At 59.3% G+C, this 18,083-nt stretch overlaps 3 protein-coding genes across 5 annotated transcripts; all 3 read right to left on the bottom strand.

The window, feature by feature from the left end:
* Positions 1 to 899: 899 nt before the first annotated feature.
* Positions 900 to 3,183, bottom strand: JDV02_007613 (uncharacterized protein). The gene is made up of 3 exons (XM_047989121.1): positions 2,654 to 3,183; positions 1,735 to 2,594; positions 900 to 1,661 (listed from the first exon to the last, which is right to left on the bottom strand). The coding sequence occupies exons 1-3, from the start codon at positions 2,734 to 2,736 to the stop codon at positions 1,348 to 1,350; spliced, it is 1,257 nt and encodes a 418-aa protein (XP_047845120.1). The 5' UTR covers positions 2,737 to 3,183; the 3' UTR covers positions 900 to 1,347.
* A 1,868-nt stretch (positions 3,184 to 5,051) lies between these two features.
* On the bottom strand, positions 5,052 to 5,372 carry JDV02_007612 (uncharacterized protein; the record flags this gene model as incomplete). The annotated part of the gene is made up of 1 exon (XM_047989120.1): positions 5,052 to 5,372. The coding sequence occupies one exon, from the start codon at positions 5,370 to 5,372 to the stop codon at positions 5,052 to 5,054; it is 321 nt and encodes a 106-aa protein (XP_047845119.1).
* A 4,202-nt stretch (positions 5,373 to 9,574) lies between these two features.
* Positions 9,575 to 11,413, bottom strand: JDV02_007611 (uncharacterized protein). Of its 3 annotated transcripts, none has more exons than XM_047989119.1 (6): positions 11,067 to 11,413; positions 10,962 to 11,010; positions 10,877 to 10,890; positions 10,603 to 10,788; positions 10,198 to 10,520; positions 9,575 to 10,131 (listed from the first exon to the last, which is right to left on the bottom strand). In XM_047989119.1, exons 2-6 carry the CDS (start codon positions 10,970 to 10,972, stop codon positions 9,841 to 9,843), a joined length of 825 nt encoding a protein of 274 aa, XP_047845118.1. In that variant the 5' UTR covers positions 10,973 to 11,010; positions 11,067 to 11,413; the 3' UTR covers positions 9,575 to 9,840. The 3 variants fall into 3 exon arrangements, with proteins under 3 accessions (XP_047845118.1, XP_047845116.1, XP_047845117.1); XM_047989117.1 differs by having other exon boundaries at positions 10,603 to 10,890; positions 10,958 to 11,010; positions 11,067 to 11,277; positions 11,335 to 11,413; XM_047989118.1 differs by having other exon boundaries at positions 10,603 to 10,890.
* Between the last annotated feature and the right edge of the window lie 6,670 nt (positions 11,414 to 18,083).

Raw genomic sequence — 18,083 nt, 5'->3', positions numbered from 1 at the left:
AGGCGGTCGTGCCGCTGGGACCCTGGGCTCTGCTTTCCGTGCCCCACCAGATGATATGATTCCCAAACTTCGGGCAGCCCGACGACCATCACTTTCGCGGAGACGGACGAGCCATGGCTACTAGCCACGACTCGTAAAGCTAGGGCGAGCCCATTGCCAGAAGGAAAGTCGCCTCCCCTAGAATAATCAGCCTCGTGAGCACCGGCAACTACAGTATAGATGAGCCGGCAGACTGACCGCCGCGTTTGTCCCGGCCAGCGCTTCACTTGTGCCCCCCCCCCCTTCCATCTTGAACCTCCCTCGAGGACGTCCCAGCCAGAGCCGCATTGTCCGTGCGACGAGGCGCACAAAGGGAGAGCACTGCGTGGTACATACAGTCCTTGCCGTCCTCGCCTTTGTCCCCATTTCCGTCTCAGCAACCTCGGCGCGCAGCGCACAGACTAACACGAAGATGCCGCGTGCTGTGCACTGCGTACTCGACACTCCACCTCTGCTTCGTACTGCACCAACTATTCTTCTGTTCGATTAGTGTAGGGATTACCTTTACACAGCGCGAGTAAGGGGGCCATAACAGGTGAGATGTCGTTTTAAAGCCATTTTGGAACGACCAGGCGTCAGCCGCATGACTCTAGAAACGGGATTGCACCAGAAGAACATGGACTGCCATACGTATGATCCATGGGACATGGAGCGTCGTACCTGCACAGTAGACATATAGCACAAACTCACGCACGTATAGTGCGAATGGTGAAGGCTTGGGGGATACACGTATGAAGCTTCTCCACATATACGGCGACGTGTCGAGCGAACAGTCATTGGGAGGATCGCAAGCTTCCTAGCTAGTGGTTCCGCATTGACGAGCAACTACCGTGTTCACAGTATGGGAATACCAGACAGGCTTCAACAACCGGGCAGGCCAACGAAGCTCGGCCCAATGCTCATCCTATTCATCACCGCAGTAAAAAAACGATTGGCGCACGGCGGCGTCAGAACTACGTCCCCCAGCAGACCTTCTCCTCAGCTTCGCCAACCGGCGTCCGGCGATACCTGCGTCCTCACGCCATTACCCCTTGTACAGTAGTGGTAGTACATTCCCGCCGTGGCCCTCGCCAACGACAATCGGTCCGGGCTCTCCTCATCATGCGGTACGGCAAGAGGGCAAACCCTCCTTTTGAAGGCCCCTCTCTGCCCCCATCTGCCAGCATACAGACTTCATGCTGCTCCCGCAGCGGTGCCGGACCGTATACACACAGCATTAGCCTCGAAAAATGGTACAGCGTATTGGTGCAACGTCGTATCCGCCGTGCACACCGAAACCCCCTTCTCGCGCGCTACAAGGCGCGGCGCTCACTCGCCTTCGTCACCGCCCATCTTGGCGATCCACTTGTTCATGTGCGAAAACTTCTCCTCAAACGTGCGTTGCAGCTTCTCCCCGGCGGCCCACATCGGATCACCCTTCTTCCAGTATGTGAAGCAGTTGTCAAAGATCTGCCGCACGTCACGCACGAAATCCTCTTCATTGGGATACTCGCGCCGGTCCATCTTGGCCTTAATCGTGCTCAGATCCATTGGCCGCTTGACTTTGTCGAGATAATCGGGCACGCCATCCTCGACCGGCTCCACGGGGTCTTTGAACGGTCCAACAAGGCGTGTCCAAAACCCTGATCAACGTTTCAGCATGTCAGAAGCGCTATATCACGCAGCCATTGGCCGTAGAGGTCGTGGGTGACTCACCTGGACCTGAAAGCATCCTGTTCAGTAGATCGGCGCAGAATTCCAGCTTCTGCGCTGTCGTAAAGTTTCGCACGTCCACCAAGGCAGCGCTAGTCCTCCTCTTCTGCGTCTTGGGCAGGTCCGTTCGGGCGGCTCTGCGTCCTGCGGCTGCTGGGTCCAGCGGTGAAGCGACGGCGCCTGGGGCTCCGCTAGTCCTCCTATTCTTCTTAATGCTATTCAGCATCTCCTCGTCGATTCCCTCGTCGAGGTAGTGAACGTTCTTCCTAGGAAGTGCCGGCGTAGTATTGACAGCGGGCAAGTCGGCCGGTGCGTGCGGTACCGGCGACACATCGAACGAGCTCATGGCAACAACAAGCTCGCTCAAGACCTCTTGTGGCAGGGATTTGGCAAATTCCGCACGAGCATCGGAAGACCGCATGTACTCGGCTGCCCAAGACAGCAGCAGGAGCCGGATGGACGACCCCTCAGGTGTGTCCCTCCATACTTGTATGAGAAGCGGTGTGGCGGGGATTCTCTCGGTGAGTTTGCGGCACTCCTTCATGGCATCGAGTGTCTTTTCGCAAAGCCCATCGACGCCGAGCTTGTGGCCGAGGTTCCATAGGCCCACCAGTGACTCGTACGACGGCACGTTGGACTCATCAGCAATCAACACGCCGGTATACAGGTAGTTCTGTGCGAGGCCAAACACTTCTTTGGAGCAGTCGGGCAGCCTAACGACGTGCTCGAGGGCATCGTTGTCCGTCTTTTCCGCAAAATGGTTGCGGTAGAACTCGGAGCGGTCGCACAAGAAGTCCTTTTGGATACCAAAGGGCTGCTCGTCGGTGCCGACGAGTATTATGACAAATACTGGGTGTGCTTGGCTGGCGGGGCAGCTGTCAGCTTCGTGAACAACGATTGCAGATGGCCGGGCCTGTCATACAGCCAGGAGAATTTGGGCGGCGCCTCGGATGTGGTCGGCTTGGGAGGTTCCGCAGCGCCATTCGATGGCGCCTCCGTCGACATTTTGAAAGCGTCTTTCGAGTCAGTCAGAAAAGTATGATGTCAAGTTGGGGGCTATGTATGTGAGATGTCGAGCTGGTGCCGCTGGCGGAGATGACTTGCAGATCGAGGACCGTGAGAGCGACAGCGACACTCGCGCCCTCACTGCCGTGCAACTAACACACGCACTACGTGATGTGCTGCGTCACTCTTCTGCCATTGAGTGAGGTAGCGCGACGGCAACGGTTGCGGGCTTGACACGGGCGCACAGCGAAGACAAGGTGAATAACGGCGTGACTTACTGATCCGCCCACGGCACGCTTGCTGCACCGGTCCCCAGGACCAGGGTCAGGGCTGAGGGCTCAAAGACAGCTGTTGAAGCCAGTCAGACGCGCATGACACCGACGCCGATGCTCGCACGAGTTGTACCGCTGCGCGGCGCCAAAGTTGATGCCCGATGACCAGTCGTTGTGAACCGACAGGGCGAGAGAAGGTTCCGGACATTGGCGATGGGCACAACCTGAATGGTACCACAAACAGTGACGGGTCTTGATTGGTCGAAGTCGCTTATGTCATGGCCCGGATGCAGCTCAGCTCAGCTCACCTCGCCTGCCAGCACTGACCGACCACTGCCTAAAATAAACAGGTGCGGCCCTGTAGTTACTTCGTGCAGTAAACCTGAAACGTCCACAACTTTTGTTCATCGAGTTCCAAGGGAAACTCACGCATCGTTGATACGTACTAGATTGCCCATCGTGGTGCTTTATTCTAGCACTAGTTGGATCCGGTGACTAATGGTTTATGAGTGTCGGCTACCACTAATGCCATTGGACCATTATTACCACGCAGTAACAAGAAGCATACTTCGTACACACTCACTACTTCGCAAGAGCGACCAAGATCCTCACCCAACGGGACACACCCAAGAGCTGACCGGATTCCACAGGCCGCCAGATATTCAAATTAGATGGATTTAAACGACCCTCAGAGACAATATCATTTCCAGAGCTAGTGCATCACATTGCTGAGCCGATCCGTTCACGAGCAATCGTAAAGTACGAGGGTATCTACCTACCCTAGACCAATAACCTCGCCACGTTTTTCATGCCCTCCCCAGCCTCCGACATGACGTCTTCATCCGCATCACCCTCACAACTCGCAACGTAACGTGCCATCACACTCAATTCCTGCACAGGCTCACTGAAGCGTTTTCGACATACAAAAGGCCGACACGCAGGCCGGGAGGGCTGATCACGTCACTGTACGAAGTACATGTTGTTCGACGCATCCCGTTCCTGGAGACGAGCAGCGAACGCCCCCATCTTTGTCCGGGGATCACGTCCATTCAGACACGTCTATCTTGAGATGTCTATTCCTCGAAGATGGAGTAATACCATGGTATGCGCGAAAAGGGTATCGTCTGTGACTTCTGTTCGTATTTTCCTGGGGTGCATCGTCTGACACCTCACGAGCGTACAGACAGTTTCTGCTTTCCACGAGAAGAAGAACGACATACTCCCGAGACCAGGAGACTGTATTGAACAGAGCAGAGTATACCCTCATTCACACGCACAGCCAGAGTGTCCAGCTCCAACGTGGCCTATTGCGGTGTTGATGGTCAACAGAGACACGGCGGGTGGCCTGGCATACACATTAGCCAGCTCTCGGGTGGGCCTGAGGATATCACAGGGCTTTGCACAGAATCTCGATCTCGTCAAAGAGCGCCTCTATGCGGTTGCTGCTGGCCACTCGCACCGTCTAGACTCGACGGACATGGTCTCCCGCCGGCGAGGTCAAGATGCTCGAGTAGGCGAATGACTGTGACCACGTTAACGGACGTGACAGATACCGGGTCTGGCCTGCCCCTGCTTGCCTTCTGGGCAATGCGGATAACGCGCCCGGGGGCTTGTACGCGCAAATGTGTCTCGGAACTGGCACTCCCAAAGCGAGAGAAGCCGGATGCTTGCCATGCCTACGTCGGGTTCCGTCAACCTGGCCTTCCAGCCACTGTACCCGGCTTTGAGGCGACAACGTCGAGAATTGGCGAACAATGGGCAAAAGCCATCGTCAACGCCAGCACAGCATGGGCCACAATAGGCCAAAGGAATATCGGCAGTCGTCGGCCTTGAATGTCGTGCGTGCAGTCAACTGCATATGGTGGCGTGACGGACCGAGGGAGATCACCAGGTGGCATGTCCACGCGCCAACTCCCGCTATCCTGGGTTCTTCAGGAAACCGCCCGCCGCCGACGGGGGTGTCCGGCAGCCAGGGCAGCGCTCTGGATGGGCGAAGTCCCAGCTCGTCGCGCCGCCCTTGGTTCGCTGCAAGATGCCGCAGCCTTAGAACCAGTCGCCAGCCTGTCGTGCGACATGCGAGAAGGAGATGCGGAAGACCTGCAGGCCCCGACGCCAGCCGGCCCGCGGCCTCATCCCTAAGCCGATCGTCGCGCTGACGGACGTGTGGCGAACCATACTTCGTACCTCGGACACGACGCGGATAATTTGATGACTAGGCTCGATGGATCGGAAAATGACGCTTGAGATGAAGCTCGCGGCAGTCAGAAACTCGGGATCACGGTAGTAGTTCATACCCCACGGGGCAGCCATCGACTCATCGCCCGCCATGTTTCCACGGAGAAGCCTCAACGCGACGCGACGCATGGCAGGCCGGCCGACCCCATCGCGAGCCGATCCGGCGCGGCAGTCTGTTGCAGCGCCCAATCAATCACTGGAGTTCCGCGACCTGCTCGGCCCGGAAAGAGTATCGGCGGAGCGGGGCCCGAACTGCTGATGATGGCCGATCCGGTGGCACCACGATATCAATCAGGCCACGGCCTCTCGCGGGTCGGCTGATGTCTCCCTCGCAAACGGCCAAGGGGTGAAACGCCCCGACAAGAGCCGAGATCTCGGCCGCGCGAGGCCCCAAGAGAAACCCTTGAACATGCTTGACCCTCTCTGCAGCACTTACATACATGGCCCTACAGCGACTTGTCGTACGCGCAATTCCGTTTGCACATGGCACGCCCCGCGGCCGTCGGAAGTTTTGCCCGGTGCCCCCGTGCATGACGATCGGACCAACACGCCCTCATCTATCGGACGCGCGGGTCCAGTCCGCATGCCCGCTTCTCGGACAGGGTTTGTTCGTTACCGCGCGGACACGCCACTTCCTCCTCTTACCGTCCTCTGTCGATGTGCACACATCGCGCATACTGACTACAGCAAAACTACTACTACGTGTACATGAAGTACCATGCGCTGGTCGGCCCCTTCACCCTCCTGTAGCTTTCGCCCTGTCCTCGGCTTTGCTTTGGCCTTACGCCCGAGGAACTTTTTCTTTGTGCGAAGAACGTAGGGAGGCCCCCCCCCTGCCCGGCTTCAGCTCCCTCATGCACGCCAGAGCTTCAGCCACCGCGCATAACCGCGTCGCTAGACCGCCTGGGCGCGGGTCCTCTTCTGGGCCGCCACAACACACATACACACTACATTGCTAACGCTGGCTGTCGATGGATGGGAGGGTTGCAACTGCATGTCCGAAGCATATGTATGTGCACTTGTGGCGGAGAGGATATGTGTGTTGATACAAGTGCACTTGAGAGAGCGCCTCAAGCACTCTGTCGCCACACCCCGCCCTATAGCGCACCCAAATACTGCCAATGCTGTATTGTATACCTGGGCTATAACAAAGGTAGAGTTGGCCGCATTGCTGCGCGGAACCCCAGGATCAAGCGCCCCCCGGCGCCTCGGCCCTCAAGCGGCGGCCACGCCCCCCTGTCCATCCCCCCCGGTTCAGGTTTCACAAGCCCGCCTCATCCATCCTGGGGGAGGCAACAACAACAGCCGCCACAAGGTCAACGAAAAAGGAAGCAAAAGCAAGAGGGCAGATGGCAGGGTGAAGGGCCGCGGGGCGGGCCCTGTCGCAGATTGATCTGTGTACTACAATGTTGCATTGCGCGTCCGTCGATGGACAATCCAGCCCTCCAGCCCTCCAGCTCGCCCGCACGCACCCCTCCTTTCATCAACCACATCTTCTTCGCATCATACCGAGCTTCGACGTGCGTGCCACTTGGACCCGAGCCCATACTGAATGTTGCACATGCTCAGGTTTCGCACGTGCCACGCATTGATGTGCAGCGTCAATACCGTCCGTACATTTAAGCTTCGCTACGGATCAAGCACTTGGGCTTGCTCGGATGTATGTATGTGCAGACACATGTCTTGTAGGTGTCAGTGTCGTTGTGGTGACGTTGAGGTTGGCGGGGCTTTTGATGAGGCGCCCCGATGCATCAACAGCCGCCGTCTCCATTCATTCACACGACGTGCCTGGTACGTAGTGAGCGAGCGTTTGTTTACCGAACTGAACTGACTGCCATTTGACATGTGCACATGTCTAATGTTCTCCCGCTCTGCCCTCTTTCCCCTTCACACTCTCCCACACTAACTAACCTAGTAAATAAGTACTACTCTCAAGCTCCCGTCCCGAGTGTGTGCGCACCCCAGCGAAACAAACGCACAGCACGGTAGCATCTCGCGGGCATACTAGTTACCTAGTACACTAGTACTGCCGTTGGGATGAACGAGATAAGACGCCACCCACACGTATGTACGCGCGGTATACAGTACTGCCAAGTAGGCAGTCAAGTTATTAGTTAGTCTGGCGCTCTGGCACAAAAGATACGCACCGCTCATGGGGACCCCGAGCCCCCTTCCCCACCCCTAACTATTTCTGCGTCCACGATCCGGACACGCTGGAGAAGGAGACACACACAGAGAGAGAGAGAGACAGAGAGAGAGAGAGAAAAAGCTTGGGGCCCGTCCGTGGCTGCGGGGCCGTCTGTGCCCGTCGATAAGAGCGAGCGGACGGGCGGGCGGGCGGGCGGGCCAGGCAGGGGCACCCGCGGCGTGCGAGCGTCCGCCTGTTTGTCTGTTTGGGGCTTGCTCTCGCTCACAAGCATCGCAGTCTACCTATTGTGTTTGCCTGGCGGTACAGTACGTTTGGTACAGTACAGTATAGTGCTGAATACGAATGTAGGAGTGCGTACTTAGTCGTTAGTTATACTGTAGACAACAGCATTGGTACGGAGTTCTTAGTAGGTAGTATTGTTATGAATACCTCAGTCCTGCACCGTGCATCCAGGACAAATGATTGCTGGCTGCTTGCTTCGCACACGCACAGTCAGCCATGTACATACTACATGTACATAGGCACACAGCCCACTCCTCCTCCGACTTGACCCCGGATGCGAGGCAACATTCCCTTCAACAAAGCCTGTCTATCCTTTGTGGATAACAGTATGCACCCTCCTTCCTCGGCGAGCGGGTCGCCGGCAAACCATCCGCCGCCTGTGCACGGCACCAAAAGGTCGTTCGCAGTACGTACATAACGTTACCACCTACTTCGTACACACTGATGAGCGAGCTTGCATGCAAATCCCGCCCCATCGCTCGCCGTCGGCAGCCAAAGCCGGAGGGGATCGACCACAAGCATGGCGCGCTGAGATCTGATTCGGGAAATGGCTCTCTGCGCAGGGCCAGCGGCAGAGTGTTGGAGTTATACCTAATTTGTACGTAATGCCCTTCTCAGTCGCCGTCGACGGCGCGGATTCCGCAATCACAACCGACAAGCTACGATGATGCTCGAGGCCTGCTGGCTGTCCAAAAGACCATGCATCATCACGAGCCATCCGCCAAGAGACGTGACTCACCCTGGCCCAACCGACGGCCCAAAGGCGCCCCGGGACCATGCTGGACTTGGACCTGGAGTTGGGCCGACACGAATGCGGTGGTGGGTGTCCGTCCATCCAGCATGCAGAGCAGGAGCCTCGTCCTTGGGCCAGGCGGCGAGCTTTGCCATGCCATGCCATGCGCATGCCATAACCATATACCATGCCGTGCCATGTTATGCCCTCCCTCCTTGCCTTGTTGTAAGGTGCCATGCCGCGCCGCCGCGCCATGCCGTGCGCGCTTTTCAAGCCCCGTCGTGTCTGCGACAGCTGGAGACGATTCATTCTCCACCATCATGCAACGACAACCGGTGTCGTGAGCGAATTGGAGCCCAGTCCCAAGTCCCCCAAGTCCCCAGCTCCCCCAGTTCCCCCAGCTCCCCCAGCGGCTCGTGGCCAAGCTCAGCCCACGGGCAGCAGACGGACGACAGACGACACGACAGCGCTGGCAGCAGCCTTTGCCCGAGCACCAGAGATGCTCACGACCAGAGTCCGCCTCTCGCTGGTCGCACCGCTGCCGGCGTTGGTGAGATGATGATGCCCCTGCCACCAATCGTACCCCTCCCCCGACTCACATGCGACAGGGCTGCTGGCAATGACACGGGCGTGAGAACGTGGAGCAGCAGATCGGCCAGCCTAGCCCAGCACAGCACAGCACAGGGCGACAAGGGGATGCGCTCGCAAAAAATCGGACAATGTACCTCCTCCCCACAGGTACTTGCAAACGCCTTTGTCGAAGCAGAGGTGGGGTGCCCCAAGATGGCCGGCCCTACTAGGAATGGCCTTGAAAACCTCTGCCGTATCGCTGGTGGGGCGCCGCGTCCATGATGCCATCAGAGAATTTTTTAACCCTTCCAGAAGCATGTGGCCGTGGTTCTGGCGGGCTTGGCTCGCCCATGAGTGACGAAGCCCTCGCTGAGCCGGATTTGGCCGACTTCCCAGCCCAAACGCGTCCCCGCTGTCGCTGCCAGCCAGCCCCGACGATTCGCCGAGACGCAGCCACGATAATTGTTAGGAACCTTGAATCAGGGCCATTTGTAGCACAGCCTGCTGCTGTGTTTTGCTATTTCGAACGTCGCGTCGTGCTGCCCCAGACGTGCAAAGCCGGGGCCCCGTAACTATGCGGCCTGGTGTTTTTTTTGTGCCGTGTCGCGAGTAAGTACAGCATAGCCTCTGCAGCATTTTGTCTGCGACTTCTGCCTCTTTTTTCTTGGGCGCGCTCGAGTCGCCGTCCCTCCGTCTTGTTGTCGTGGCCGGAATGCCCGTCACCCTCCCCTTGCTTCGTCGCCGACCGCACGACTCGCAGCAAAGCCCACCGCGATTCCGCTGAGTCTTGGTGGACCGCGCCCCATCCGCGACATGGAGCCCGGGGGAGCTCAGCGTCGCGAAGCTCGGCGCTTCGCCGGCGCTTAATCATTGCACCCCGTGGCACTCCCCTCATCCTCCTCGCTGTCCGCGCAGGTGCTGTCGTCGTCTCGGCCAATCTCGTGGCCCAGCAGGATGTCTTCACTGCCCTGCCATTGCGGCGGTGGAGCGGGCATCGACTCCTCGTCCTCGTCGGCCCAGCCATAGTCTTCGTCGTCTTCGCTGTCCGGCACTTCCAGCCCCGTATGCCCCAGCTTTCTCTTACGACGTCCCGGATCTGCAGATCTTGCCGGGAATCTACTGGCGGCATCGTACGCGATGCTAGTCGTGCCGCCCTGCGCCTCTGGCGTTAGCACTTGTCTGCCGGCACAGTCTGCAGCTGGAGCCGAGACGGAACGTACAGCTTCAACCTTAAACGCACAAACGTGCTCAACGGCTAGTTGGGTTGCCTTGCCGTCGATCTTTTGTAGACCGGCCAAGAAGACCCCTCGCAGTTTCTTCTCCTCCCAGGCCCAGTCTCTGAAGAGGACGATGCGGGTTGATATGCCTTGCTCCCACACCGTTGCATTGACTGCCGCGACCAAGGTAGCGCCCTGCTCCGATTGCATCCTGGTCGCACACTGTGACAACACCACGACGGCGCAGTTCCTGGTGGCAGCTAGTTTCCGTAACGCGTCCATGACGTGACGCAGACACTGTAGTCGTTTCGCCGACGGGGAGGGGCCTACGATCCCGGGATAGATTGTCAGTCGTCAGCTCAGAAAATTAATTCTGGTTTGGGGGGCGGCCAGCCGCCGCTGCCTCACCTTGGCCGACTTTGAACCCCGATTTTACATCCTGGGCCCTAGGTAGGGCCGAGTTGAACAACGCAGATGCGGAGCTGATGACAACTAGAGAGACGCCCAAGCTCACCATCTCAGGCGTCGGACGAGATACTAGAGCCATCAGGTGTGGGAGCGTCAAGCACGAGTAGTGCTTGAACCTGGTCCAGTCTATCGCAGAACCAACCTCAGACAAACCAGCCTGTTGTCTAGCAGCCTGGACGGCTTTGATAGTCCTTGCCACTCGCTGCTTGTGCACCTTTTGGAGGCAGTCTAAACAGCCGCCTGTCAGTTACCACGGGCGCATCCGATGGGGGAGGGGAAAATCGAAGAGACAGACCTACCCACACCACATGGTGGCCGCTGCAGATGGCGTTGGCGGTCATCTGAATGCTACGCCTCGTGTCAGCTCTTGTGAGAGCTGTTGGTAAAGCGACATCTCCTCTTACGCCAAGGCGGTTTTCCCTGTACCAGGGGGACCCCATATCTCCGTTACCTGGCCGCGTTTGATGCTGCCACGGGAGGCTATGTCAGGGGAGTCTGCGTTCTCTGATCCGCAAAGCGCCCGATCAAGGCTTTCCAAGCCCGTCACGACTCCGGGTCTTGCGTCATGCTCGAGTTCATCGAGCGCCTGCGACGCCGCCACGGTGGGAAGTCGATCTGGGTAGAAAGTCAGCCGACCTTGGCCAGCATGATATGTAGGACGCATAGACCTACGAGCCCCGGGGGCGTCAAAACTCGAGATGTCATGCCCGTGAATGGAATGGTAGTCCATCATTCGTGGGCATGTGTGCGGCACCGGGTGTCATGCTGAAGTCGTGCCCAGGCTGGCAGAGGTCGCCGCGCGAACTAGAACGCGAGCTCACGTGATGGAACCACCCCCAGAAGAGAGCAGGCACGAAGGACTTTGTAGGCACAGTGAAGTTTCCTGTCGCAATTGAGCGATCCGTCCCCCGAAAACCCGCGCATGACTTGCGGAGAATGTCAAATTAATCCCAATGTTTGCTTGAAGCGATCTGAGGCTTGGACGACTGTCCATCGGACAGTCGATGCGAGGCCAGCTAAGCGCGACGTCGACTCGGTGTAAGTTGCCTGCACTCTTTTAGTACTGCCAAAGAGGGCAAGTATTTACAGCGCCCTCGCCTGGGATCCCCACCTCAACACCAGCGGTTGGCGCGCCACTCACTGTCCTCTGTAGGCGAGCATTCTCTTGATGCTGCTTTGGTACCTCAGTAGGGCCAATTCACGCTACAGGCTAACCCGGTACCGTACTAGGTTGTATGTACGGAGTACACTGGATGTGTTTTCAACGGCATTGATCCCCGGACCTGCGTCAAACTGGATCCCCACGGACATCGCATCAGTGCAGAATCTGGTACAGGCGGTGAGGCACATCTATCAGAGCATGGTCTGGCCCCTCTCATTTGCCGCCTCGAGTGTTCTTTGGACGACTCGTCTCCCCTTCCTAACCGCCGTGGCCGCGATGTTTCGGGTCGGCACGTCAGCAGACCCTCCGTTCGTGGCGTTGGACAGCAAGGTTGCCAGAGACAAGGCCGGCCGATTTGTGTGCACAACGCACTTCAGCTCAAGGAACGAAACCATGAACTAAGAACTTTGATTTGCCCTTCGCCCCCCGGCGCAAGACCGCAGAGCCAAAACGGCTACAGACGGGACCGACTGGATCAGCAACTAAGTTAATAAGGGCCGTCGTCAGCTGTCGTTAGAACCACTTGGCTGCTTTTTCTGGATCCGAGACCCTGGCCCGACAAGACGGAGCTCTCCCACACCTGCTGTCGCCATTACCCCTTGTCCGTATCAGGACGCGCTGCCCAGGTTTGTCCATGTACAGACAGGAAGAGAACTTTGGCGACGGATTTCATGAGCCTTCCCCTGCGCCATCGACATGCACCCGACGACACCCCCCAGTGAGATCCCTGCCGCGACGTAACTTGGGAAAGTGCATGCTCGTCGTGCGTGTAACGTGTTGCGATGCGTTCCCGTCGGCGTCGGCGCGGCTTTCCACCTGCGACACTGGAGTTTGGTTCAAACCTCCGACAGGGCCGTTTTCAAACAAGGGAGGCATGCGGCGAGGCCAGACGGCCGCGTTCCCCGCAAAAGCACGCCTGAGCACGACACGCCCCCGGCGGTCTGGAGCATCCAAAATGAAGCAATTACGCTGGGCCCTTTCGCAATTGCTACAAAGGGGGAGAGGGAACAGAGGAGGAGCGTTTGTCGTTATCAATCGCCGTTCCATGTGGGCCTGCACTCCACGGGGTACTACTAAGACCTGACCTGGCCTGGCCTGGCCTGGCGACACGACTCTAGAGAGCGCGCGCGCGGCCGGGCTCTCGTGGTGGAAGAGCCGTGACTTTGGCCGACTCAGTATCCGAGGAGGGCAGCCAGGGAGCGCTCCGCGTATTGAGGCTATGGAGCAGGTCGACGGCCCGGCGGCGCAACAGGGCGGTGGTCCGGAGACCCCGAGGGGTGGCCTCGGTTATTGGAGGCCATCGCCGCCACCAGCCAGTCGGTCGCCGAGCCCCCATGGCCCCCTAAGCGGAGCCCCGCATTCTACGTTGATTGCTGGCCGGCACGTGGGCGGCTTTGGGAGCTCGCTTTGGCCCAGCACGGACGGTGTTTGCGCGCACTACTGAGGCACGGTAGGGCTTGTCCTGGAACAGTCCCAAAGAGGTCGCTGTGTCTCTGGGCAGTCACACGTGAAAGAGGCAAGGCATTGTAGACTGGGCTCCCCTTGTTGGCAGCACGACTGTGACGACGTGACGGCCAGAGCACCTGCCAGACCATTCGGGACGGGGCGGGGGACCAAAAGGTTCGCAGGGGTTGTCGTCCCAAGGAAGGAGTTGTCGAAATGGCTCTGCAAGGCGCCGGCAGCCACCGCCGAGCCACGGGACGAGCAGGTGGCCACCATTGCCAAACTGGACCGAGCATGGGGGCCCGCGGAGCACGCACGCCATACGTGCTTCGTCGCTCGTTTGTGAAGCGATGAGATCAGACAGCCAGAAGGGGGCGGAATGCTGACTCCAACCCGCGATTATCCGCATTCGGAAGCTGACCAAACGTACAGGAGGGCTCAAACCAACTTGTCGGGTCCGGGGGCGGGTGGTGCTGCTCCTGCATTGTACATACGTATCTGGCAAGTGATCTCGCAAGCCTGAAGAGCAGAGACAAGTGCCCAAACGCCAGGGCCCCCAGGGACTCTCGCAAGCTTGCACCAGTTGCGACGAGGCTCTGGTGATTGGCAACCGAGCGGATCGCTATCAGCACCTGTAATCTGGAACTGCGAGTAGCTGGAGATAAGGGTAATCGTTAGCCGAGGCAAGCAACGACGGGAGCCGTTGACTGGGTGCATTGCGCTCGCGCGCCCAGACCTCTGGCGTTTCGCCCTGATTGCATCTGGTGATGGGGGCACCACGACATAGCGTGCCAGCCAGCGAGGCCAGGTAGCACGTACGTACCTAAAACAGCCGTGGTGGTGGTGCAATGCACCCACGCTCGGCGCCCCGGCCGGACTTCCCCGCGACGGAGCCGCCTGCCACTTACTCCAGGGCGCCGACAGGGGAGCGCCATGGGAGATCTGAGATGAGCCCCGGAATTGCCTGAACCGGCTAGGTGGGATGTCGGCTCAACACGGCAAATGTCTAGGCTTGCGTGAGGTATCAATCACAACAAACGTCGTTGCGCTTACTTAGGCCGGCGATGCGATTCGAGAGTCGACTTGTCCAGAAGAGTCGTACTGCAAGTAGCGAGCACAAGATGCACAAGGCGGAGCCTGACGAGACTGCCGCGAGAGGCGCTGAGAGGCACATGGCGAAGCCACCGCAAGGACCTGGTTGGGGGCCGCTGATAAGAGAAGGACAGACACGACGCCCTTTGTTGGCGAGGCTTTCGATCTGGTAGCGCACTATCGATTGGCACCCTGCAAGCCAATAACAGCGCCAGTCGTGGCTGGGCTGGCTTGTGCTTGACGGGATTCCGACGAGGATAGGCGGCCCCCCACACAAGGCGAGCAGGGGGTGGGTTTTTCTTCTTGGCCCTTTTTTTCTTTTCCTGGGGTTCCCAACTTTCGAGACCTACCGACAGTGTAGACGTGACAGCACAGAGAGAGAATGAAAGAGAGAGAGGGAGAGAGAGAGAGTGTGTGTGTGGGAAGAGACACGCGCACACACACTCACACATGCCAACGCTTGGCAAAAACCTGGTTCACACACCCCTCTGCAGGTTGCAAGTCTGGGGGAAGTCTGGGGAAAAGAAAGGGCTTCCCCGCTGATTGCCACGAGCCAGCGTTCACTTGAGCGAGTAGGATGGCATGTCAGCGGTCAAAGGCTGGCTGTACATGTACGTATACTACTCTGGCGATCGTGGCCCTCCACCCCCCTCTTAATGTTGATCCCGGCCGGAAGGGAAGGATGGGAGCTGCGTTTTGTAGTTTCGTGGCACCGCTCGAGAGGATCTGCAATACCACAAAGCCAGAGGCACAAGTTTCGGCCGTTGTCCATGATGCCTAATGACCGCTGCGAGGGGTGTGACGAGAAAGGCATCTTGGATCCCACCAACCGAGACATGACGAGCCTCGCCCTGTCCGTCACAGGCCGGCAGCGTCGGACGTGTGCCCGGTGGCAAAACGCGCTGGGACGAGCGACCCTGTCTCTGCCAACATGCTGGCCACGTCAGGAAGGTCTGGGAATGCTTGAGCCACGTTCTCTTTCAAAGGTCCCGGGGCGGGCCAGGCAGGACCCAGCCAGCCCCAGATCTGACAAGCTGGCATCGATAGGGCAAGGTGAGAAGGCCGAGACGACGGACAGCCGTCTTCGGAGGCTCAGCGCTGCCTTGATGGCGCACGCACACGAGATTTGACTGCTCGGTTGGCGCACCAATTACGACAACCCGGCTCTCGTGGCATGCCACCTCCAACCACGAGCTTCCGGGTAACGGTGTGCCTGGCGGCTCGGCGGGAGTCACCAACCCATTGCCATGCCGCACGCATCGCGGAGGGCCCTCCCTGGACACTGGCCGCCACTTGTCTCGCGGGGAAGCAGTAGGCGATGAGACGAAAGAAGCAAATTTCCCGCGGCCTGCTCCCTGCTCCGGGAGGCATCCGGTGCCCCGTGCCCGAACCAAACGAGGAAATGAGGCGATAGCCGTGCATGCGCGTGCGCTTCCACATTGGCGCCTATTGTTGCAACTCGGTGAATCGGGTGCCTGCTGGGGTCAGTGTCAGGGCGACGTCGGTCTGGTCTGGCCTGCTTCAGGGAGGGCGTCTGGGGAATCCGCGTCCCCCCCGTCCGCCCCCACAAATGGCGCTGCTCAGGCATGGCATCATTGATCCGCATCTCAGCCCATACGGCGCCACGGGATCAGGGCGGACGCCCTCGACGCGGCACGCCTCGAGATGGATAGCAGTGTCGGGCGCGCGCCGTGGCGATCGGGCTCGCCCAGGCGTACAGCACGTCGGCGGGCTGTCACGAGGACAGGCGCATCGTGAACCTGGCGGTTGCACAATGTGCTGGCAAGCAGCAAATCCAACCCCGACTGGTGGCGGGACAGGCAGCGGTTTCGTTCCCCGGTGGCGGCGCACGTCCGTTTGCGTTTCTGGCGGTAAGGGACTGAAATGGCGGGTGCCCCATCCGGGGAACAAGGACGACAAGACGCCATCTGGTGGGTGATTGCCCATCTCTCGCAATAATAGCAACGCGATCGAGGTTGGCTGCTGCACCGGCCGTCCCACGAACATGACGTGCCTCGCTGGGCCAAGCTACGGCTCGATCTTTGTATGGCCTTGTCGTCGCCCGGTGGCTTGCCCGACCAAGGTTACTCGCGCGTGGATGAGGCTTTCTTTCCGTTGGTCTCGCCAACGATTTTCCCGCAGGGCTGCCATCTGCTTACGCCGGCCTATAATTTGCTCCCCTTGGGGTGAGATGAGGTGAGCGCGATGAGTGGCCCCCGTGAAAGAGGCTGCTTGGGGGTCGGTGAGCCAATCAGTCTTGGAGAGCAAGACACGACGCGCGGGGTGCTGCGCCCCACGAGCTGCCAGAAGAAGGGAAGTTGTCGTGACGAGACCCAGAGGCGGGTGCGCCAAGTAGACAGTCATGTTGCCTTCCTTGCCTCGTAGTGGGGGCGCAACAGGGAGCGAGGGAACGATACAGGACTGTATGTAGTTACAAGCACGCCTCGTGAGTCGAGAGGGAATGCTCTGTCGTAGGAGAGGAACAATTGCTCGCCTGAATTGGCCCCTTTCCCCACACGCTGGTCTCCGGCGCGGTGCCCCTACTGCGGTTGCACATGTGCGGAACTGCGGTTGCACATTCTCACCATGTCTGGCTGGATCCTGCCTGCCTGATCGCCTGGCCGTCGTGTCAGTGGTCTGGGCCACATGGGACTGAGGCGCTCCAGAAGGGACGGCAGCGGCATCGGCAGAGGTGAGGCCATCCGTCCAACCATCGGCACAGGGCAGGGTAGAGCGGCTCTGGTCGCTTCCCTGGCGCGGAGCACGCAACACCAGCCCAGGTGAGGTGCCATTTGCCATTCAGGGAGGAACGGCGGATGGGCTGGATGGGGGCATCTTTGAGCGCGAGTGTTGAGTGGTGACGCCTGTTGGTGGGGTGAGGGATGGATGCAACGCACGCGCTCCCTAAGGTGGGTTGACGACAGGACAGCTGGTGAGTCGGGCACGAGCAAGTTCCAGCGGGCGGGCAGCGAGTGGAGGGCAGGCGCAGGCGCAGGCGCATAGGTAGGTACGCGGAGCGGACGCGGATGCAGACACAGACGCGGGCGGGCGTCCAGGGTGTGGGCGTAGCACGCCCAGCCGGTCCGCCTTGGCCCAAGGCGTTGGCAGCCCCCACTGCTATAGCGATTGAACCGCTTGGCCAGAAGCCAAGTACCTCCGCTGGGGCAGTACATGGGCCTGTCGCCCCGACAAGAGAGGAGGAGGAGGGGGTGGCTGTAGCCTAACCGTGGCCCCCCTCTGCCGCCCGCGTCCGTCCGCGGGCGGCTTTCATCCACCGGTCTAGTACGCAGTACCCAAGTAAGGTGGCTGCCAGTGGTGTGCTCGGCGCCTCACTGATAACTGAAAAGCGCTGGAGGCCCGGCGGCAACGACAGCGCCAGCCGTAGGAGCAACACCGCATCTTGGGTCACGATAGGCAATGTATCTCTTCATACAGGGAACTCACTCGTGGTGCACAGCGGCAAACCGCGTACCTTGATTTACCGTGTTAAACGCCTTCACGCCCCGTGACTTTCGTATCGCCTCCAACTGGCAGAGCAGCCCGCCTAGCCTTTCAAGGGCCATAATGATCTAGGTACTCATCCAGCAGCAGCAAGGGCGCCGCGCGCGCCCTGGGTTGCAGCGCAGCACAGCGCAGCACAACGAGGGACACAACCCCCCGTCCCCCGCCCCCTCCCCCTCCCCCAAGCCCAAGCACAGGCGTCCACTCTAACGTGTTCGCACAT

Source organism: Purpureocillium takamizusanense, chromosome 7, assembly GCF_022605165.1.
Source record: "Purpureocillium takamizusanense chromosome 7, complete sequence".
NCBI classification, from domain to species: Eukaryota; Fungi; Ascomycota; class Sordariomycetes; order Hypocreales; family Ophiocordycipitaceae; genus Purpureocillium; species Purpureocillium takamizusanense.
The sequence above is the reverse complement of the archived record's forward strand: the minus strand, read 5'-3'. Positions and strand labels throughout refer to the sequence as shown.